Source organism: Cydia splendana, chromosome 27 (assembly GCF_910591565.1).
Source record: "Cydia splendana chromosome 27, ilCydSple1.2, whole genome shotgun sequence".
Taxonomy (NCBI): Eukaryota; Metazoa; Arthropoda; class Insecta; order Lepidoptera; family Tortricidae; genus Cydia; species Cydia splendana.
This window is the reverse complement of record NC_085986.1, coordinates 7,593,585-7,618,370: the sequence shown is the minus strand read 5'-3', so window position 1 is coordinate 7,618,370 and position 24,786 is coordinate 7,593,585. Positions and strand designations below refer to the sequence as shown.

The window sequence follows — 24,786 nt, the reverse complement described above, 5'->3', positions numbered from 1 at the left end:
TGAATAAATTAAAATAAAATTACATTAAAAAATATAAATCAATTATATTCAATTAAAATACATTAAAAATTATAATTCAACAAAAAAAAGATACAAAAAAATTGTTTTATTGCACAGAAAGAATACAGTGGTACACGAGTTTTTGGTATTAAGAGTTGTGCATTACTAAAAATTATATAACATTAAACAACCAACCACCATTAAATAACAATTATAAATTAATTGACTTCACTTTAAATGAAATACATTAAAATAAAATTATAAAATATAAAAACACAAATCATAATACAAGCACAAATTATAACTGGCTCTAAAATATTTTACATCAGTACCTAAAGTACTTTAATACGTGCATGTTAGGTGTTTTGTTAGTAGGTCAGGGGCGTGTAGGTACCTATGTGTCGGCGGCCGATGGTAAGATCAGGCAGATCATGAAATTCCTAGGCAAATCGTGGAATGTGAAAATCTTCGTCTCGTTCCTTGAGTCGACGGGGCCTATTTCTGGACAGTTTGCCCTTCGGGCATCTGAAGCAACCTAACCAATCTATCCTACCTGTCTATTGGTTGTGACTATCGTCAAAACATAATACAGGAACATTACGATCTGCCTGATCTTACGATCGGCTGTCGACATACGACATATGTAAGGACTACAAAAATAATACACGTATCCTATGACATTCACGCGCCTGAGTGATAATTCATAGCAAACACAAATAAGTATTTTAAACACTATTGCACTTCTAGTAGCAGTAGACTTGTATAAAAAACCATTTATTTCAGAATTTCTGGGTCTATAATTTGGTTAGTAATCATAACAACAAAATACCTACAAATTGTACAAAGTGGTTCATGAGACCTTAATACTCGGAGTAGATTGTTAACCAAGGGATGAAATGCACTCATTTCTGCCGCGGTAGTTTGGCGCTCGAACGCAGTGATTTAATCACCGCGTATTTAATGAAGTTATTTATAAGATATTTAATTTTTAGTACAGATATTTATAAGAAAAATACGTAAATTTCCATAAGTACTTAGTAAAATACTCTACTCTTTCAGGTTTCATGGGCAAAGTGTTGATAGAGAAGCTGCTATACTCTTGCACGGATCTGGACCGCATTTACTTGCTCATGAGGTCCAAAAAAGGCGTCAAGTCGGAGGATCGGCTAGCGGAGCTGTACGCCACTAATGTAAGTATTTGTGTTGTCTGTCTGTCTGTCGGTCTGTCTGTCCATCGGAATCTACAACTATACAAAGTGTCGAGAGAGAAGCTGTTATGCTCTTGCACGGCCCTGGACCGTATTTACTTACTCATGAGGTCCAAGAAAGGCATCAGAGGATCGGTTGGCTGCTCGTTACTCCACAAATATAAGTTTTGTGCAACGGACTACAACTAGTGACCCGCCCCGGCTCCTCACGGGCACAAAACCTTAACAATTTATACACTTAAACCTTCCTCAAGAATCACTCTATTGATAGGTGAAAACCGCATGAACATCCGTTCAGTAGTTTTTGAGTTTATTGCGAACATACATATATACAAACAGACAGACGCGGCGGGTCATCATCTTCCTCGAGTTATCTCGGCATTTTGCCACGGCTCATGGGAGCCTGGGGTCCGCTTGGCAACTAATCCCGAGAATTGGCGTAGGCACTAGTTTTTTTTTTAGACAGACGCGGCGGGTGACTTTGTTTTATAAGGTGTGGTGTAGTGACCCCACACTGTTAGCGTCTTTCGAGCGTCGGCGACTAGTCAGCGCTATGGAAAATGGCGTCGCTGTGCAGTTGTGCTAACGCTGCGTCGAGCAGCAGCCATAGAGTTGACTAGACGCTGACGCTCGAGAGACGCTAGTGTGGGTTGGCCCATAAGGTGTAGTAATGGCATGGCACCCGCGCCAGCTAGCGGACGCCCTTATGAGGATACGCATATTAAATAGTGTTCATGTAAATAAATAAAATAAAAATAATTTATTCAGGTCTTAAAACCCCATACTTCCTACATTTACAAAATAAAATCAAATTATATAAAAATTGATAAAAACCGGCCAAGTGCGAGTCGGACTCGCGTTTCTAGGGTTTCGTACATAAGTCCGACTCACGCTTGACTGCACATTTCTAATAGGTTTTCCTGTCATCGATAGGTAAAGAACTATTTTGTGTTTTTTTTTTCAAAATTTTAGACCCAGTAGTTTCGGAGATAAAGGGGGGGGGGGGGGGGGGTAATTTTTTGGCTATTTTCTTAAATAACTTCGAACCTATGTATTTTAAAATTATAAAAAAACATGTCCATCTTTGGGTCACTTTACATATGTGTACCAAATTTCAACTTAATTGGTCCAGTAGTTTCCGAGGAAATAGGCTGTGACAGACGGACAGACAGACAGACGCACGAGTGATCCTATAAGGGTTCCGTTTTTTCCTTTTGAGGTACGGAACACTAAAAAAAATTAATTGTGAAATAAATAAATATTGTGACAAACACACAAATAAATGCCCTTACCAGGATTCGAACCCGAGGCTTCCTGCTTCGTAGCACGAAGTATACGCATTTCTTTTGTTTTCAGTACCTCTACGACCGCTTGAAGAGAGAAAGACCGGGCGTATTCGAGTCTAAGGTCCACGTGATAGCCGGAGACATCCTGGAAAACGGATTAGGTGAGACCCGCATTATATATTTATATGTTGGGAATTGTGGGCGCGTATCATATACTCTTATACTAGAGAAAATCTAGCGAAAGCGTTGCTAGGGTTTCAAGGAGCGAGATATGTCTATACATTTTACAGTACAAATGGTGCTACTTTCCCGCACTAGTGTGGGAACGAGCACTTTCCGTGTCTATGTCGAAAGTAAAAAAAATATAGGACATTCTTACACAGATTGACGAAGTCCCACAGTAAGCTCAAGAAGGTTTGGGTTGTGGGTACTCAGACAACGATATACAGTCGACTCTCGTTAATTCAAACCCGCGATAATTCGAACCTCTCTATAATTCGAAGTTATCACGAGCTCCCTACAAAATCTCTTTATATTTCGAAATAATTCAATACATTTTTAAGCACTTGGTAATTCGAACAAAAAAATCATCGCTACGTTACAAAACGACGCGTTAATACTCAGAGGCGTCAAACACTCGACAATTCAAAGTTATCAGATTGCAGAGGTAAGTGTAAGTACCCTACATTTTGAGACAAGTTCAAGTGCAGCGTTGCACGTGCATTTGTTATTGTATAGTTATTTGTACAACAAGAGATCAAAGTTTGATATTTCTTCGAGTGCTTATTTTGAGTCCCGTGCAAGCGAAAGATTCTATAATAGATTCACGAGCGTAGCGAGTGAATCTAATTTAGAATCTTGAGCGTAGTAAGGGATTCAAAAGCGCACGAGATGTAAATAACTTTGATCTCGTGTAGTACACAAAATTTTTCACCCTAAGCAGTGAGAACATACCTAGAGGGACAGAGGTAATAGAACCCAAGTATATCGAACTTGTATTAGACCCCGCATGTTGAAATGACATTTGACTATAAAGGTCACTTGAATGTCATTTTGTCTCTCTCAGTGAGCAAAATCGCATTTTGCTCACTGAGTGAGATACACTCAGTGAGCAAAATGCGATTTTGCTCACTGAGTGAGACAAAATGACTCAGTGAGCAAAATCGCATTTTGCTCACTGTTTTTAAGAAGCAAAGTACCCTTGTTAGAGCTGCTGAGGTGAAAAAATAATTTCCGGCACTAGGTATTTCTGATAAAAAAAAGTTATTGATCAGTCTCAGCAATGTGCTTTGAAGCAAACTAATATTACCGCCTTCTTCCCAAAGACTAATAATTAATTCACATTATGTATTTGGATATTGTTAAAAAGTTAGCATTTAATAAATCATAATTGAGTATTACACAATAATTCGAACTTTCATATTTTTTCTCTCAAAAATTTCGAACTATTTGATATTTCAAACTCTCGATAATTCGTAATATTTTAAAAGTCCCTTGAGTTTCGAATTAACGAGAGTCGACTGTATATCTTCTTCTTCTTCTTCCTCGCGTTATCCCGGCATTTTGCCACGGATCCTGGGAGCCTGGGGTCCGCTTGACAACTAATCCCATGATTTGACGTAGGCACTAGTTTTTACGAAAGCGACTGCCATCTGACCTTCCAACCCAGAGGGGAAACTAGGCCTTATTGGGATTAGTCCGGTTTCCTCACGATGTTTTCCTTCACCGAAAAGCGACTGGTAAATATCAAATGATATTTCGTACATAAGTTCCGAAAAACTCATTGGTACGAGCCGGGGTTTGAACCCGCGACCTCCGGATTGCAAGTCGCACGTTCTTACTGCTAGGCCACCAGCGCTTCGTCGACTGTATATATAAATACTTAAATATATAGAAAACAACCATGACTCAGTAACAAATATCTGTGTCATCACACAAATAAATGCCCTTACGGGGATTCGAACCAAGGACCATCGGCTTCACAGGCAGGGTCACTACCCACTAGGCCAGACCGGTCGTCGAAAAAATACTATACTTATGTATATATTTTTCGAGAGGCCCCGCAAAATCCAATTTATACTCATTGCGAGGAAAATATCTGATGACCTGGCCCCAATTTCACCACGGTGACAGGTGCGACAATTGTAAAATCACTGTTGCTGACGTCACAGGCATCCATGGGCTACGGTTACCACTTACCATCGGGCGGGCCGTATTCCTGTTTGCCGACATCATTGTATTATTTAAAAAAACTTTATTATATCGGAAAAAAACAGATATTTCTTTTGCGTAGTTTCTGACAATTGTCAAGATTTAGAAGAATTGTAGGTAATTCTTGACAGGTAATGAGTTATATGTCGGAATTTCGTGACAATTGTAGTGTTTCTTGTGACAATTGTCATAAACTTAGCAAGAGAAATATCTGTTTTTTTCCGATATAATAAAGTTTTTTTTTAATAAAACAATGATGGTGGCAAACAGGAATACGGCCCGCCCGATGGTAAGCGGTAACCGTAGCCCATGGATGCCTGTGACGTCAGCAACAGTGATGTTTTACAATTGTCGCACCTGTCACCGTGGTGAAATTGGAGCCTGATCTAATATATAAATAAATAAATAAGTATTAAATAATATAAATATAACTTTGTGTGAGGTGAAATAGTTCGAAAGCCTTGCAGGTACGGTCCAATGTGCAGGTTGCAAAGCATTCTCAAAATTTCCTAAATTTCTGGAAACTTTCATGAGAATTTTCTGATGAAAGTTTCTTTCCCTTTGAACGCTAACCTAGTCCTTAATTAATAAATAAAGTGTTTTTTAACAACACAGTCCTTGTGTTTTTAATACAGATATAATTATTTGTATTTTGGTAAGCCTCAAGATACAGGCTTAGCCTAGTTTGGGGCTTACCAGACACCTCCTGTGCATGTATTACCTCCTGTACTGTGTTCCCAAATCTTATCAAAAAATTATTCTTATTCTTATTTGTGTGTTTTCAGGACTGTCCGAGGAAGACCGCACACTCCTTGTCAACCGAGTCAACATCATATTCCACGTGGCGGCCAGTGTTAGGTAAGATTAGAAGATTACAATAAAAGAAAACATTTTGACCCGATTACCGGTGCACGGTGCTTTTTGCTAGAGTCTGTGCGGAAAGAGAAGAGTCGTAGAATGTATTGGATCCCATACATTTCACGACTCTTCTCTTTCCGCACAGACTCTACCACTTGTGGATTGTTGTAAAATGTTTTTCAACACACGTGCTCGTAACTTAAGAATAAATTTTATGATTTTTTTTCTCCGCAAGTGTGTTGAAAAATGTAGTATGAAACACATGTGCACTGGTCATTACACATAACACATCGGCTTTCTTATTAGAGAAGTAGGTTAGTGGTTGGGTAATAGGGAATGATGACTAATGTTGAATTTTATAACAAAATCTAGTAAAATAGATAGCAAATATGCCATTTAACACAATAATGTGGATATTAAAATAAAATATGGAAATAATACAGTAAGTAAGTAAGTAATCATTTATTGTCAGATTGTGCAATGTCAGTATACAGATGTTACAATATTATTTGATTAGAGAGTGTCACAATCAACCGGTTTACGGTATACAATGTCCTTATTCCTAAAATACATATAGTACAGTTCAAATAACCTTAAGATTAAACTAAAAAATGTCTAAGGTACAAAATACATATAATAAAAAAAAAAAAAAAAAAAAAAACTATTCAACCCTACAATCATAATATTATAAAGCAACATTATTGTTTATTACCTACTAGCTATATTATTAATTACTATGTCAATTAAATATTATTATAATTTACATTGTTATTAAGGTCAATATTCATAAGATAGGTATCATTCACATGTCAAGCGTTAGAATTGTTCTATCTTGAGAAAAAAATCATTGATATTGTAAAAACATTTAGTTAGGAGAAAGGATCTTAACTTGGAGAAAAATTTGTTGTTTGGCAACTCTGTCCATGACATAGGAAGTGCATTATAAATACGAACAGCCATGTAGTAGCAATTTTTCTTACTCACTTCTAATTTACATTTTGGGACTACTAAAGCTTTATGTGTGACTGTGCGCTTTCCAATGTTATATTTCTGATCAAATAATTCTAAATTGCATTTAACGAATTTACATATCTCTAAGATGTATAAGCTGGGAACTGTCAGGATTCCATACTGTTTAAACAACGGCCTACATGACTCTGACCACTTGACCCCGCTATAGCCCTAACACATTTTTTTTGTGCTATGAAAGCTTGTTTTACATTTGTGCCATTACCCCATAATACTATTCCATAACGAAGTGCAGAAGCAACATAGCTATGATAAACGAGTAGCGCAGTTTTGTCTGAAGTCATTCGCTTCAGTTTTTTTATGGCATAAATAAATTTATTACAAAAATACAGCACCTGAAAGTTTCAAAATTCAAGCTTGTTTCCAACTTCCAAAAAGGAAATAAGTAAGGATACCATTCGATTCCTTACATTTTATCTAAAAAAGATTTTATTGCAATTATATACATAACCGCAATATTTCACCGACAAAAACGCAATTTTCTTGTTTTGTCCATACTTCAAGATGGACTCTCAGTGACCTTGACGTCACGTTCACTTATCGTTTTGTTAGAAGCGTTTCGCAAGTGAAGTACGACTGTCGGACTTTGACTATCATTTCTGTCTTTTGTATTGCTTTAATGAGTTTAATGCAATGGGTCCCATATATACATTTCATCCTAAAAACAAACCTGGGGGCCGATTTTTGAAATACGACCACTCGATTTCGTGTATTTCGTTAAATGATATCTCCACTACTAGGCGTTTAAATTCTACTAATAGAATTGAAATCGAGTGGTCAATACCACTAAATTCCCAATTTCTATCGCTCGTATTTCAAAAATTAGCATTTCGCCGTTTTCCACCGATTTTCGAGTGCCGAAATCGAGCGATTGAAATTCAAAAATCGGCCCCCAGATCGATTGATACCATAAAAGAAAATTTGTCATGTAGCCTATTGTATCGAAGTTCGATATCGTCGCGTTACAACATGTCAATGACTATTGGCGATGTGAATATCATTTGATATTTATCAGTCGCTTTTCGGTGAAGGAAAACATCGTAAGGAAACCGGAGTAATCCCAGGTGGCCTACCTAGTTTACCCTCGGGGTTGGAAGGTCAGGTGGCAGTCGCTTTCGTAAACTAGTGCCTACGCCAATTCTTGGATTTAGTTCCCAATCGGACCCCAGGCTCCCATCAGCCGTGGCAAGAATGCCGGAACAACGCAAGAAAGATGATGACTATTTATGACTCAAATGTTTTTTTCCAGATTCGACGACCCTCTAACATTTGCATGCAAATTGAACTTGAAAGGGACGAAACAAATCGTTGATTTGGCGAGAGAAATCACCGACCTAAAGGTTAGTTATAAAAATTACTAGCGACCCGCCCCGGCTTCGCACGGGTTACACAAAACCCTAACAATTTATACATTTAAACCAGGGATGTTGCGGTTCCGCATCCGCGGAACTTCCGCATACTTTCAACATCCGCATCTGCATCCACATCCGCATAAAATTGATGCGGAGCTTATGCGGATGCGGATGTCGAACAAGTCGGTACAGGCCGCGTAGCCAAGATGCCAATCGCTAACGCTCCGTAGCGATCGAAACGCAACTGTCACTGTCGCACTAATATGGAAGAGTGACAGAGAGACATAAAGCTTTTCGTTGTCGAAGCGATAGCGATTGTAACCTTGGCTAGGCCGGCAGGAACGTCTTAGCGGCGGCGTAAGTGCTAGGTAATTTCGTCATTACCTATAACGAAATCGTCTAAATCCAGAAAAGTCGGCCAAGTTACTGATTATTAAATATAACGCACCTATATTCTTGCTCAAATACTAACCGTTTCGTTTTTTTGAAATAAAAATTACTAAAAATTTAATATTTTGATGTTTTTCAAGTACCTAATCTTGACATCCGCATCCGCGGATGTTAGCCTTTAAATATCCGCATCTGCATCCGCGTCCGCGGATGTCAAAAAATCTGCATCCGCAACATCCCTGATTTAAACCTTCCTCAAGAATCACTCCTACCTACCCTACAGTTTCTAATAAATATTTTTAATAATTTCCAGGCTTTAGTCCACGTCTCTACGTCCTACTCTAACACCAACAGAGACCCCATTGAGGAGGTGATGTATCCCCCTCACGCTGACTGGCGGGATACCCTCAAAGTGTGCGAGAATATCGATGAGCATACATTGAGGATCGTGACGCCTAAGTAAGTACGAGTATCTTTGTAAACTAGAGACCACTTTCAGGAGATACCTACCTTCATAATGACTATGATGAATGATGAATGTGTGACAGTACTGACAGTATAACGACGAAAATACGCAGAGGATGTTGAATCTTCAGTTAGTACAAAAAATAATAATTTTAGGATGTGGTATCTTTATGTTTATTGGCGGGATACCCTCAAAGTGTGCGAGGATATCGATGAGCATACATTGAGGATCGTGACGCCTAAGTAAGTACAAGTCATCATCATCATCTTCCTCGCGTTGATTTAGATTTAGATTTAGATATTTATTCTCATAATATTAAATTACATTATAAATTATGCTAGACTAATCTACACGAATTTATATTATGATCGTCATTCATATTTACATAATATTATTTAATACATACAAATTAAAAAATGTCTTGCAATAATTAATCTTATGTCAACAATTTATCCATTCATGTCAAAACAAAATACGGTAATAACTTAGTACGAGTATCTCTTAATGATCGTCATGTTCTAAATAAAATACTAGGTACATATTACAATATACATAAATCAATAACTGAGAACATGTCAAATTTATACGATTCAATTTTCAATTTAAAATGTCAGGGTCATATACTCATTTACAGAATAAAGTGGATTATCCAATAAAAGGACTCTCAGTTGACGTTCAAATGTTTCGTCAGATGTTTCCGTTCGTAATTCAGCGGGTAGACGCTCGTAGTATGTCGGGCCGATTACTCGCGAGTTTTTGCATGAAAGTGCCATGCGTCGCGGCACTGTTCTGAGTCTCCCCGTGGATCTGATTATTTTGCCCGTGACCTCAACACGTTTAAACAGTGGCAAGTTTTTTCTAACGAACATCAATACTTCGAATATGTATAGTGAGTAGTGCGACATTATTCGATTTTGCTTAAATAGTTCCTTACAAGGGTGCCTGGGTTTAACTCCTGCCAGTAACCGTATCGCACGTTTTTGGAGTATTAGTACGCGATTTGCATCCGTGGAATTGCCCCAAATAACCGTACCATATGACATCAAGGAGTGAAAATGCGAGAAATATACGGCCTTCAGTGACTTCCTAGATATCAATGGTTGTAGTTTTTTTATAGCAAAAATAGCACTACTCAACCTATTACATAGCCCGTCAACATGGAACTTCCAATGCAGATTTGAGTCAAGTGTAAAACCTAGAAATTTGGTCTCATTACATATAGGCATAGGCCCGTCAGCAATACACGGTGGCACTTCAGCGTTACGTCCTGAAAAAATCATAACATGTGATTTGGCCATATTTAAGAGCAGGCCGTTAGAGGAAAACCACGTTTGCAGTTGGTCACTTGCTTCGTGAATTTGTTCAGCAAGCTGCGTGTGCGTTTTTGCGTTGACGATGACTGTTGTATCATCGGCAAATAGAATAGAATTGCCACTCGTAATTGCCGACGGGAGGTCATTAATAAATAATAAAAATAATGTGTTGCCAGTTGCCGACCCTTGAGGGATGCCCAAATTGACAAAACCAGTGACTGAAGACACTGTTTTGCCACCTATGGACATTTTGACCACCTGCTTACGGCTAGACAAGAATGATGCAAACAAACTTAGAGCGGAATCAGTAATGCCGTACATACTTAACTTATTTAGAAGCAATTTATGATTTATTACATCGAATGCTTTCGAAAGATCGCACAGTATGCCCGCCATTTTGTACCTATCATCTAGACCAGTCGTAATACAGTCTACCATCTTATGTGCCGCCATGGTGGTGGATCTTTTTTGCCTGTATGCGTACTGATGGTCAGTAAGTAGCTTATTTGATTCCAAGTGGGCCATTAGGGAAGATGATAGAATGGACTCCACCAGCTTTGAGATGGTAGGCACGATGGTTATGGGTCTATAGTTGTTTACATCACTCTTGTCTCCTTTCCCTTTATATACAGGGCATTTTGCCACGGCTCATGGGAGCCTGGGGTCCGCTTGACAACTAATCCCCAGAATTGGCGTAGACACTGACCTTCCAACCCAGAGGGTAAACTATGCCTTATTGGGATTAGTCCGGTTTTCTCACGATGTTTTCCTTCACCGAAAAATACAGTAAGTATCGTCGTATGAGACCACGTTCAGAAGATATACCTACCTTCATAATGACTAGTGTGTGAGAGTATAACGACGAAAATACGGAGAGGATTTTGAACCTTCAGTTAGTACAAAAAATAACAATTTTAGGATGTGGTATGTTTATGTTTATTGGCGGGATACCCACAAGTGTGCTAGAATATCGATGAATATACATTGAGGATTGTTACAACTAAGTAAGTATAATGGAGACCATATCCTCCTGAATGTGGTACCCGCATATTGACGGATACTTTCAAAGTATGCAAGTTTACTAATACACATCATCATATATTGTACAATAAAGAGTAACTAACTACTACTAAAGTGGGCAAGAGTCACGATAAACGTAATATTTTCATAGAAACTCGACGTTTTCGGTGGTTCTCACCCTCTATCGCTTCCCAAGTAGGTGCAGTGATATCTTGGTCTGACTCTATACTATAGTCTGGCAAACACATGTAATTTGTCAGTCAGTAAGAACCAGAAAGAATATTCTCCTTTTCTTTTGGGTGCTAGTACTAGCGTAAGACAAAGACAGTATGATTTTCTCTGTCTATTTTTGAAATGAGACAGTCCTGGGCCAAACTATATATCTGTATGTTTTTTTCTCCAGGTACCTCGGCGTGCTGCCAAACACTTACGTGTTTACGAAGCAATTGGCCGAGCATGTTGTGTACGAGCAAAAGGGGCAGCTCCCCGCCGTCATCATCAGGCCTTCCATTGGTAATTCAATCATAGATTGCTTACCTCTTTCTTATTAACTTAAAAGGAAAGAGACAAAAAACCCCATTACCATTTCTTTTATATAGTTCATGCCGTGCCGTTGCATGAACAACATACTTATAAAACTGGCAGGTTTCGAGAGATAAATTGCAGTATTAAAAAAATCGAGCAGTTACTTTCTGTATTTTTATTTCAAAGGTGCGACCATGGAATTTAATTCCAGTACCATTGTCACAGTGACAATAGTGTGAGGTCCCTAAGCGACTTTCATACTGATTGTCACTGTGACTGTGTGTGAAATAAAATTCTTTGACTGTACCCGTATGTATATCAATAAAGTTATCTGTAAGCCAAGCCAAATTTCGCCTTTTTGTGGTTTTGCATTAAGAAGAGACAATACATTTTCGTTGTAATACTCTACAATTGAAACTATTTATAGTATTTTATTTATTTATTTTTTACTTCTTTTTCTCTACATTTCCAGTAATTTCAAGTGTCTCGGAGCCGATGCCGGGATGGGTTGAAAACTTCAATGGACCAGTCGGGATCCTTGTCGCCTGTGGAAAAGGTACCACTTCTGTGTAATAGAGACCATTCTTAGTAGGTCATGTTAAAATAAACCAGCATTTAACGATTTACTTGGGGTTATCATCCGTGGCTACTGACAAATATACCACTTTTTAATATAGGTAAATACTACCTACTATTGGTAGGTATGTTTAAACCAACCAGCATTTAAAATTAACCAGTCGGAATCCTTGTCATTTTTGTCGAAGGTACCACTTTTAGAAACCATTCTTAGTACCTATTAAATTAGTTTGACAATTACAAATTTTTGAATTTAGTAGTATTTTTAGTTTATGAAATCATACATTTTCACAATATTATAATTTGTAAAATAAATTAACTTTCTAATTTTGGAGCAAATTTTGTACCAAAGTATAAAATGTACGGTGACTTTTTAACTCCGTAACCACGCACTTCCAAATAACATTATAGGCCCCGTGCATGAACTATAGGGGGCAGCATAGGAGCCGTCAGATTATTGGCGCGAGACGTAAATGTGTCGTTTATGCTTCGGATGTAGCCCACAAGATGGCAGAACCTAACGTACGAAACGTACCGACGAGAACGGGAGATAGTGGCACTTGCTTTGGCAATGGACATGTGCACATGTTTCCGACTCAGGCCACAAGATGGCAGACCCTCCAACGCGCACGGTCCCTATCCTCAAATTATACCAGCCAGCCTCTTGAGCATTACCGTTGTTTTCAGGTATCATGCGGAGTCTATACTCCGATCCATCCCTCATAGCCGACTACATTCCTGTCGATGTCTCCATCAAGAATATCATCGCTGCCGCCTGGGCCAGAGGAACTAAACCGTTAGTCAGACAAGTTGATAACTATAGACGAGCGTTTTCCAAAAAAAAAATGTACTTTTCATTCATGTCTTCAAAATATTGACTTCTTGGGCTTATTTTACTCAGAATCGTTTGTACATTCAAGCCTCATAGATGAACAAATGTGTCCCAAAATTTTTTCCAAAAAATATTTTTCCAGTGCGTAACGTTCATACAAATAAAAAAATTATCACGTGATCTTGTGGCAGGGTTTAACGCAACCCTGCGTCGGTTACTGGTTCCCTGTCGGTCACTGGTGCTACGACGTCACTATTAACTAGTAGCTCTGTGAGTTGTCGACCTAACTCCGCCGTTTCGAAAAATTTCTAAAAATGATCCGACAAAAAAATTGCATCACTAAATAAGGTAAACGTACTAGTGCTCGACATGCTAATGCCCAATAGATGACACCTTGCTGTCACCTCTATTGACAATGACTTAAGTTTCAAGTTGACATGTACTGGGACCGCGTCGAGCACCGGTATGTTTACCTTACCTCTCTCCTCTCTTCTTCTTCCTCGCGTTATCCCGGCATTTTTGCCACGGCTCATAGGAGCCTGGGGTCCGCTTGACAACTAGTCCCATGATTTGACGTAGGCACTAGTTTTTACGAAAGCGACTGCCATCTGACCTTCCAACCCAGAGGGGAAACTAGGCCTTATTGGGATTAGTCCGGTTTCCTCACGATGTTTTCCTTCACCGAAAAGCGACTGGTAAATATCAAATGATATTTCGTACATAAGTTCCGAAAAACTCATTGGTACGAGCCGGGGTTTGAACCCGCGACCTCCGGATTGCAAGTCGCACGCTCTTACCGCTAGGCCACCAGCGCTTTTTTTAACCTATGTTTACCTTACCTTCTATGTTTACCTTACCTATATATTATGAAACAAACTCCCCCGCCGTGTCTGCCTGTCTGTATGTTCGCGATAAATTAAAAATCTGCTGAACGGATTTTCATGCTGTTTCACCTATCAATAGAGTGATTCTTGGTTTAGGTGTATAATTTGTTAAGGTTTTGTTTAACCCGTGCGTCGCTGGTTGATTATAAAAACATGCTCACAATAATTGTGAATATTATTTGCGTATCTATAGTTGAGCAAACCGAATTTGTCAGTAAATACCTAACAAACTTTCTTTTGGGTGCTAGTACTGGTGTAAGACAAAGATAGTATGATTCTCTCTGTCTATGTTTAAAATGAAACAGTCCTTTGACAAACTATATCTTTTCTGTGCCTTTGAGCTAAAAAACTTATGTTTAAGGAACAGAAGAATATTTAATTAGTATCTGTGTGTGACCTAGGTACATATTTACTTGGTTTTGTCTTACAGCCTAGAGCCGACAGACGACATTGAGATCTACAACTCCTGCGCAGGGAAGCTCAACAACATTACAATGGGGGAGCTCGTTGATACTGGCAAGAGAATGGGGGCGCAGGTCCCCCTCAACGACAGTCTATGGATGGTAGGGGGGTCTATTACCACCTCCAAAACTATACATTACATCAAGGTTAGTAAGTTTTGTCGGTAATTATAAATAAATAAATAAATAAATAAATAAATATTAGGGGACATCTTACACAGATCAAACCTAGCCCCAAACTAAGCAAAGCTTGTACTATGGGTACTAGGCGACGATATACATACTTGTATAGATAAATACATACTTATATACATAGAAAACAACCATGACTCAGGAACAAATATTAGTGTTCATCACACAAATAAATGCCCTTACTGGGATTCGAACCCAGGACCATCGGCTTAGCAGACAGGGTCACTATCCACTAGACCAGACCGGTCGTCAATTAAACTTTGCATGAGTAGTAAAATCAACACCCTAAACTGTAGTCTCAACTCAACATAATCTGGGAAGCTCAACAAAATTACAATGGGGGAGCTTGAGCCCGGCAAGAGAATGGGGGCGCAGGTACCTCTCAACGACAGTTTGTGGATGGTAGGGGGTTCTATTACCACCTCCAAAACTAAACATTATATCAAGGTTAGTAAGATATATGTCCTTCTATCTCAACTTTGCATGAGTAGTAAAATCAACATCCGAAGTATAATAGTCTCGGCATAATCTAGAAATATCACCATATCAACAAAATTACTAAAAAATAAATAAATATGGGAGATGGTAGAGATCGGCAAGAGAATGGGGGCGCAGGTCCCCCTCAACGACAGTCTTTGGATGGTAGGGGGTTCTATTACCACCTCCAAAACTATACATTACATCAAGGTTAGTAAGTTATGTCGGTCTAATTTAACAATGACCAGAATAGCACGACCCCTCACAAATAACTTTTTAGCCTTCTAAGCTCTTCTAGCTCAATAACCCCTTGATCGAGCCTGCTCATAATTGAACGACTAAAACATTATGCCTTCAACTACACGTTTACCCGATTTCATTTAAATTAGAACAAATTTACTATCCATCCATAATTTATGGTCCATCAAAGTATTCTCTGATAGTTCAGCTTAAAAACATCGAAATGCCGAGACGTGCCCCTAGCCAGCCGCGTTTTCCAAGTTAAATGTAATAACTTCTCTTCGCTTTGCTCGCTCGTTCGATGATTACCTTCCGAAATTTTGTGTAGTCTCATATAATACACATTGTAATACTGTTGAGCTCTGTTGTGTTAGAACAGAGCTCAACAGTATTACAATGTGCGAGCTGGTGGAAACAGATAAGGGATTGGGACAGAGTTGCCTCTCAACGCTTAGACCCTATTCCATTTGTTACCAGTTACTCGTACTATAGCCCACACTGTTAACTGTACATTATGCCTTTTGTAATAAGGTCCACTGATGTATAGTCAGGAGTGTTGCTGTGTGTACCAAGTCCAACACTGTATATAACGCTATGCTATAAGTTATGATGGTTTAAGTAGCTGAATATTCCATGAGGGATCGACTTAACATGATTATATTGATTATATATGGCTGTATGAGGATTTTATAGATAAATTGGCGGTATAAAATTGTTAATGAATTTCTTACATTTTTAATCAAACGATTTTTTTAATATATACAGGGTGTAATCGTTAAGTGTGGCCAGGCGATAATTCCGTAAATATAACAGATATCAGAAAACTTCAAATTGATATCGAAAGTGCGTTACCCAATGAGTAAAATTACATTAATCACTTTTTTTAAATAAACGTAGACATATCCCAAACATTAACTTCAAACCCACATACATTTAGTACGACGACTCACCCCTAGAGATAAAAGTGCTTGAGATTCATTATTTGCGATAATAAACTGTAATAAAATAATAAAACTACCGTTTATAAAATAATAAATCTAACATTTATTTTTTAATCACAACGTAAATTTTAAGAAAAGTTCATTTAGAAACATTTAAGAGAGTCCGTCAATGTATCGCACAAGAAGGGCGTCATTTCGAGCAACTACTGTAAACAAAAAATGTACTTCTTTAAAAAATAAGTTAAATGTTAGATTTATTATTTCATAAACGGTAGTTTTATTATTTTATTACAGTTTACTATCGCAAATAATGAATCTCAAGCAGTTTTATCTCTTACGACACCGACGGCGTTCTTTGAGGGATGAGTCGTCGGACTAAATGTATGGGAGGGTTTGAAGTTAAAGTTTGGGATATTTCTGCTTTTATTTAAAAAAGTTATTAATGTAATTTTACTCATTGGGTAACGCACTTTCGATATCAATTTGAAGTTCTCTGATATCTGTTATATTTACTGAATTATCGCCTGGCAACACTTAACGATATAATTAATTAATAATCTTAATTGTCCCTGTATAGGACAATTTAACACAGATCGACCTAGTCCCACAGTAAGCTCAATAAGGCTTGTGTTGTGGGTACTAGACGACGATATATATAAATACAATACATATATACATAGAAAACATCGATAACTCAGGAACAAATATTTGCGATGAACACACAAATAAATTTTATGCCCTTACCAGGATTCGAACCCGGGACCTCCTGCTTCGTAGGCAGGGTCACTACCGACTAGGCTGGGAGGCCGTTTGTTTGAACGTTTGTTTTATCATTTTCAGGTTTTATTTTTGCACCTTTTACCGGCTATTTTCATCGATCTCATTCTGTGGATACTCGGAAAGAAGCCAATGTAAGTACCTACATATAAGTGAATTTTGTTACGCAAACCAACAAAGCAGAATTTTTTTTTATAAACACTAATAAAGCTTTTACTGGGATTTGAACCCAGGACCTCCAGCTCGTAGGAACTGATAAGATTGACACGCTAGACCGGGCCGGAGCTCTTGTATGGAAAGCACCTCGTGATCACCAGTGATCGTAAATTTTGCAGCAATTTTGGTGCAGCATAGTAAAAATAAAGGATTTTCTTATTTTTTTTCTAGGGAGAGGATTGGTTAAGGTTAATATTACAGTTATCAACCCTAATTATCTATTCCACCTAGAGTAGGACATACAGATGCTTTTAACCAATAATGCTGCACCAAAATTGCTGGAAAATTAACGATCACTGGTGATCACCTATTAGCCGTCGGACGCCTCGACCCGGGCACGGCCCGGTTTAGCGTGAGTCATCCTTTAGTGTCTTGAGTTACGTCTCACTAAGTTAGCCTGGGATCTGCTTGGAGTAATTCCAACAATATAAAGCACTAGTCACGAAAGAAACTGCTATTTGATCTTCCACCCAAAGAGCTAGGGCTTACTTGGATTGAATTATAAATTTGGATTAAAGATACTTCTTTTAAAATTAGGGTTACCACCACCACCATACCACCACCACCACCAGCCACATTACCGATAGGTATATTGTTACCAGTAGGTATATTGTTACCAGTAGATATATTGTTACCAGTAGGTATATTGTTACCAGTAGATATATTGTTACCAGTAGATACATTGTTACCAGTAGGTATATTGTTACCAGTAGGTATATTGTTACCAGTAGGTATATTGTTACCAGTAGATATATTGTTACCAGTAGATATATTGTTACCAGTAGGTACATTGCTACCAGTAGATATATTGTTACCAGTAGGTATATTGTTACCAGTAGGTACATTGTTACTAGTAGATACATTGTTACCAGTAGGTATGTTGTTACCAGTAGGTATATTGTTACCAGTAGATACATTGTTACCAGTAGGTATGTTGTTACCAGTAGGTATATTGTTACCAGTAGGTATATTGTTACCAGTAGGTATATTGTTACCAGTAGATATATTGTTACCAGTAGATATATTGTTACCAGTAGGTACATTGTTACCAGTAGGTACATTGTTACCAGTAGATATATTGTTACCAGTAGATATATTGTTACCAGTAGGTACATTGTTACCAGTAGGTACATTGTTACCAGTAGGTACATTGTTAAGTCATAAGTCATAAGTCATTTATTCATAAAACCAATTTACACGTTATATATAGAACATATTTACAATATGCCGTGAACAAACAAAAACTCAATTTGAAATAAATCTAACATCACATCATTACATTACATTATTTGTAATAATTTAACACTAAGAGTTACTTGACATCCCTTTTATGAAAATTTAGGTACTCGTCATAATCATAAAACGGGTGCTCAACAAGCCAGCGTTTGAGGCGACATTTAAAACTGCCCAAGCTCTGGGCGCTCCCTAATAGCATTTTCTTGTGGGGATTTTGTTGGGCCTGTGTTTACGTATTAGTTGGGCAACCGTTATATTTGGCCGTACGATTTGCTGGAGGGCCCTCGACAAAGGCCCTCCCGAAGATTCCCAACAGAGGGCCATAAGAGTAATTTTTTCGTTGGGCCTATTTAAATAAATCATACAATTATTCAACGGTGGTGGTTTTGGTTGGGCCGTGTTTGGGCCTATACACATTTGTTTGATGGTTGGTTAATTGTTACATTTGGCCGTACGATTTGCTGGAGGGCCCTCGACAAAGGCCCTCCCGAAGATTCCCAACAGAGGGCCATTAGAGTAATTTTTTCGTTGGGCCTATTTAAATAAATCATACTATTATTCAACGGTGGTGGTTTTGGTTGGGCCGTGGTTGGGCCTATACACATTTGTTTGATGGTTGGTTAATTGTTACATTTGGCCGTATGGCTTGCTGTAGGGCCAACTGCAAAAAAATAAAAAAGGGCAATTTTTTCGTTGTGCTTCTGTTTGCAAATTCAACAATTACCCAACGGCAAGTCAGGTAGGTCGGTAGGTAGTCGTGCACCAGGTTGAAGGCCCAACACAGCTTGTCCCACAAAGGGCCAACATTGTAACTTTAACGTTGGGCCTTGTGTAGGATTCTTACAATACTACCGTAGGTAAATAGTTGTGTAATTTATAGTGTGCCTACAGTCTAATTATGTAATGGGCTTTTGTTTACGAGTCCTACAGTTACCCTACGTTAAGTAAGTGGTTGTGTAATACGACGTTGGGCCTTTGCTGATAAATATTACAATTACACTACAGTAGGCATTGGTTGTATCCACATGAAGGCCCTAGGCTAGGCAGCAGTTGTTGTTAATCTTCTCTGTATCGTTCCAATTTTAGTATATGTACTGCCGAAGCAAGTACACTTACTATACACTCTAATTTGTATATATACTAACCGCACTTCGAAACTTCGTAAGCGAGATTTATGTTTTTTGAGATTTAAATTGAGAAAATGTTGGTAAAATACAATTTTTTTAATTTATGTATAAATTTTATAGTTATAGCTATTAGATTTATAAGTTACTTTTAAAAAATATTATGATTATATCCGGAATAATCGAGAAAATAACTATAACTTCGATGTTTGGAGACAGTAACGCCATCTAGTGACGCCACCAGCAAACTCAACTGGTATTGTTGGGCATCAGTACCACAGCCAATGTTGGTAAATGCGATATTTGTGCTCACTGGGCCAACGAATGTTATCGTTGTTTAGCCACCGGTACCAAAATACACAAAGGCCCATTGTTAGGCGTCAGTGCCACAGCCAATGTTGGTAAATACGATATTTGTCATCATTGGGCCATCGGATGATATCTTTGACTAGCCAACGTTACCAAAATACACAAAGGCCCATTGTTGGGCATCCGTGCCACAGCCAATGTTGGTAAATGCGGTATTCGTCACCATTGGGCCAACGAATGTTATCGTTGTTTAGCGAACGGTAGCAAAATACACAAAGGCCCATTGTTGGGCCTCAATGCTACAGCCAATGTTGGTAAATGCGATATTTGTCGTCATTGGGCCATCGTATGATATCGTTGATTAGCCAACGTTACCAAAATAAACAAAGGCCCATTGTTGGGCATCAGTGCCACAGTCAATGTTGGTAAATGCGATATTTGTCGTCATTGGGCCATCGGATGATATCGTTGATTAGCCAACGTTACCAAAATAAACAAAGGCCCATTGTTGGGCATCAGTGCCACAGCCAATGTTGGTAAATGCGATTTTTGTCATCATTGGGCCATCGGATGATATCGTTGATTAGCCAACGTTACCAAAATACACAAAGGCCCATTGTTGGGCATCAATGCTACAGCCAATGTTGGTAAATGCGATATTTGTCGTCATTGGGCCATCGGATGATATCGTCGATTAGCCAACGTTACCAAAATAAACAAAGGCCCATTGTTGGGTATCAGTGCCACAGCCAATGTTGGTAAATGCGATATTTTTCATCATTGGGCCATCGGATGATATCCTTGACTAGCCAACGTTACCAAAATACACAAAGGCCCATTGTTGTGCATCCGTGCCACAGCCAATGTTGGTAAATGCGGTATTCGTCACCATTGGGCCAACGAATGTTATTGTTGTTTAGCGAACGGTAGCAAAATACACAAAGGCCCATTGTTGGGCATCACTGCCACTGCCAATGTTGGTAAATGCGATATATGTCATCATTGGGCCAACGAATATTATCGTTGTTTAGCCAACGGTACCAAAATACACAAAGGCCCATTGTTGGGCATCTGTGCCACAGCGAATGTTGGTAAATGCGATGGTGGGCCAATACAAAATTAATGTTGGCTACGGAACGAACCTCATCCCAACGTTTTCCCTACCGTTGGCACCGTGGGCCCCAACGAAAATGCTACTAGGGCTGGTGATGCTATATGGCAGGTTGTTGTAGACGGCGGGCCCCATGATGTGGGTGAGCTTGGCCGACTTGGCCATTTTACAGCCCACGCCAACGAGCTTGTGGGCGTTACGTGTGTTGTACTTGTGTACCATGCTATGCGTTTTGTAGGCCGAAAGATTTGACCTCATATACATAGCCACCTGCAAGATGACTATTGCTGGTAAAGTCAGTACCCCCAGCTTTTTAAAATAGGGTCGTGCAGGAGTGTTGTGCGGGACACGGGCGATTATTAACATGTTACCAGTAGATATATTCTTACCAGTAGATATATTGTTACCAGTAGATATATTGTTACCAGTAGGTACATTGTTACCAGTAGGTACATTGTTACCAGTAGGTACATTGTTACCAGTAGGTATATTGTTACCAGTAGATATATTGTTACCAGTAGATATATTGTTACCAGTAGGTATATTGTTACCAGTAGGTACATTGTTACCAGTAGGTATATTGTTACCAGTAGATATATTGTTACCAGTAGATATATTGTTACCAGTAGATATATTGTTACCAGTAGGTACATTGTTACCAGTAGGTACATTGTTACCAGTAGGTACATTGTTACCAGTAGGTATATTGTTACCAGTAGATATATTTATTTTATTTTATTTTAATTTTATTTATTTAGAAATTTAATTCAGGCAACAAGGCCCATATTACAAATACCTTACAGACTAACATACATATGTATTTTATAAACTTAAAACTAAACACTATTTAGTCGACAAAACGGCGTGGCTCCGTTGCATCATATACCGTTATATATATCGTTGCATTGGTTGCGTTGCATATTGTTACCAGTAGATATATTGTTACCAGTAGGTACATTGTTACCAGTAGGTACATTGTTACCAGTAGGTACATTGTTACCAGTAGGTATATTGTTACCAGTAGATATATTGTTACCAGTAGGTATATTGTTACCAGTAGATATATTGTTACCAGTAGGTACATTGTTACCAGTAGGTATATTGTTACCAGTAGGTATATTGTTACCAGTAGGTATATTGTTACCAGTAGATATATTGTTACCAGTAGGTATATTGTTACCAGTAGGTATATTGTTACCAGTAGGTATATTGTTACCAGTAGGTACATTAAATTTCTTACAAAGCTTAATTTCCTTAATACGACTGTTTTTTTTTGTATTTGTTTACAACTTAGGTACCGTTTCTTCACAGGTTAATAAAAGTGCAAAGAAGAATCTATATCGCGAATCTGGCCCTTCGCTACTACGTCACCAAGCAGTGGACCTTCGCCAACCAGAACTTTGTGAAGCTTAGATCCAGGTAAATAAATAAATATATAGGTACCTATAAATAAATAAATATTATAGGACATTCTTACACAGATTGACCAAGTCCCCCAGTAAGCTCAAGAAGGCTTGTGTTGAGGGTACTCAGACAACGATATATATAATATATAAATACTTAAATATATAGAAAACAACCATGACTCAGGAATAAATATCTGTGTCATCACACAAATAAATGCCCTTACTGGGATTCGAACCCAGGACCATCGGTTTCACAGGCAGGGTCACTACCCACTAGGCCAGACCGGTCGTCAAACCTACCTACCTATAGTCTGTATCTTTAGGTATTTAAAAAAGAGTAAACAAAATCGACCCTCAAATGGCTTCTTAAGCCAGTTGAGGGTAGATGAAAACATTACATGATCGAATAATGTAGGTTAAAGTCAAGTCGTTCAGTGACAGATCCAGGTGGTTTTGTATTTGGTTGGTTAATCAATAAATGTTATAACTACCCGAAAATTTACAAATTATTTGTTTACTTTTATTTAAGTACCTAAAGATACAGAGTATAGGACATTCTTACACAATGGGGTTGGCAACTGTCAAAGGTTTGCATAGATGGCGCCATCATAGCTTGCCCCTTTTTCTATGAGATTTGGCTTAAAGAGCTGGCATCCAGGGTATTAAAAAAACAAAAATGTGACACAATTCTAGGGATTGACAGGGCAAGCTATGATGGCGCCATCTGCTAAAAACTTCCACCGGCCAACCCCATTTGACTAAGTCCCACGGTAAGCTCAAGAAGGCTAGTGTTGTGGGTACTCAGACAATACAACGATATACAGGGATATAAAAATAACTGCATTCCCGTTGCCAGAGAGGTTTTGAGATTATACTGAGCAACTATTACTATGGGACCAACCCCGAAAACGCGAAAAGAATGTGGCTGTTTCATACATTTTGGCTGTTTCATTTTCTATGGGAGGGAAATTTTCTTTCGTATATTTTTGTTTAAATATGTTTTGTTTCAGGATAAAAAAGGAAGACAAGGAAGAGTTCTACTACGAAGTTGAAAACGTGGATAAATACGATTACTTCATGCAGTGTATCATTGGGGGCCGCAGATACTTACTGAAGGAAAAAGACGAAGATTTACCCAAGGCCAGGGCGCACTATAAAAGGTAATCATAATCAAACTCCATAGTGATTATCAGGCCTATTTTTTTAGGGTTCCGTACCCAAAGGGTAAAAACGGGACCTTATTACTAAGACTCCGCTGTCCGTCCGTCTGTCTGCTGTCTGTCCGTATAGATAGCTAGACAGTTGAAATCTTCACAGATCATGTATTTCTGTTGCCGCTATAACAACAAACACTAAAAACAATAGATAATGGTACGGAACCCCACGTGCGCGAGTCCGACTCGCACTTGACCGGTTTTTTATACATTATTATTTACGAAAACGAAACGTCGGGGGTTATTTTAAAACTTATTTATAGGTACGCTAATTATTAAGTCCCGTTATCGTAATATAGTGTTTGACAAAAAAGTTGTTTTTTTTAAAGTGAAAACTTCTTTAGCGGTGCTGTGAACTTTTTGTGATGGGGAAAAAATGTTAAACTCGCGACAGATCACGTGGCCGTAAGATTCGTAAGACGTAAGACGGACACGTGACCTGATCGAAAAACTGTTACAATGTCATTGAGTTTTCACTTCTGCCGGCACTCCCGGAGTGCAACCCGTTGTTTTTTTCGGATAAATACTAATGAATGTACTAATTTTTTTCAGGGTATACTGGCTGGACAAATTCGTCAACTGCCTTTTCTACGGTTTTATATTCTGGAAGATTGTCAAATCGAGCTATCTCCAGGAGTTCATTCTAGGCTTCAAGGAACTATTCTAATGTTTTAATTTGAGTCAATTCTGGTAACTTTTTTTTGTAGTCAGTCGCAGTGCGATAAGTATTTTTTTTAATAACTACATTAGTAAAAAAATATAGGTTGTATGTATTTTTCCTATCTATAAATAACCTCGCAAAAGCATAGATAAATAAATAAGCATAGAGTGCTTTTGGTACCAAAACGCCTATTATTTTCGTAGTCGACATCTAGCGTCAATTAGCCGATTTATCAGTACTGCTACTCGACACTAGATGTCACGAGTGTAGCGACTGACGAAAAGTGTATTGCTCAATAGTTTACAACTAATATTACACGCAGAAGGACTTGAAAATAGTTTTCCGGTTAATCCGTTATATCACTCATTCTACATTGAAAGCCACCGACGATTGTGACGAATGTAGAATGAGTGACGAAAGCAGAATAGGACTAATTTAAGAACTTGACGAAAAACGAATGGGACGACCCAA

The 24,786-nt window shown here is 38.4% G+C and overlaps 1 protein-coding gene across 1 annotated transcript in view; it reads left to right on the top strand.

Annotated features, from left to right (window-relative positions):
• The window catches only part of LOC134803731 (putative fatty acyl-CoA reductase CG5065), a 34,562-nt gene extending 10,165 nt beyond the window's left edge, over positions 1 to 24,397 (top strand). Inside the window, exons 2-14 of the mRNA XM_063776547.1 lie at positions 1,060 to 1,190; positions 2,565 to 2,655; positions 5,491 to 5,563; positions 7,842 to 7,932; positions 8,648 to 8,793; positions 11,537 to 11,646; positions 12,131 to 12,214; positions 12,922 to 13,030; positions 14,381 to 14,558; positions 17,102 to 17,172; positions 22,346 to 22,453; positions 23,451 to 23,600; positions 24,207 to 24,397. Of these exons, the coding sequence (XP_063632617.1) occupies positions 1,060 to 1,190; positions 2,565 to 2,655; positions 5,491 to 5,563; positions 7,842 to 7,932; positions 8,648 to 8,793; positions 11,537 to 11,646; positions 12,131 to 12,214; positions 12,922 to 13,030; positions 14,381 to 14,558; positions 17,102 to 17,172; positions 22,346 to 22,453; positions 23,451 to 23,600; positions 24,207 to 24,321 (1,457 nt within the window). The 3' untranslated portion in view covers positions 24,322 to 24,397. The remainder of the gene's footprint in view (positions 1 to 1,059; positions 1,191 to 2,564; positions 2,656 to 5,490; positions 5,564 to 7,841; positions 7,933 to 8,647; positions 8,794 to 11,536; positions 11,647 to 12,130; positions 12,215 to 12,921; positions 13,031 to 14,380; positions 14,559 to 17,101; positions 17,173 to 22,345; positions 22,454 to 23,450; positions 23,601 to 24,206) is intronic.
• Positions 24,398 to 24,786: the final 389 nt, after the last annotated feature.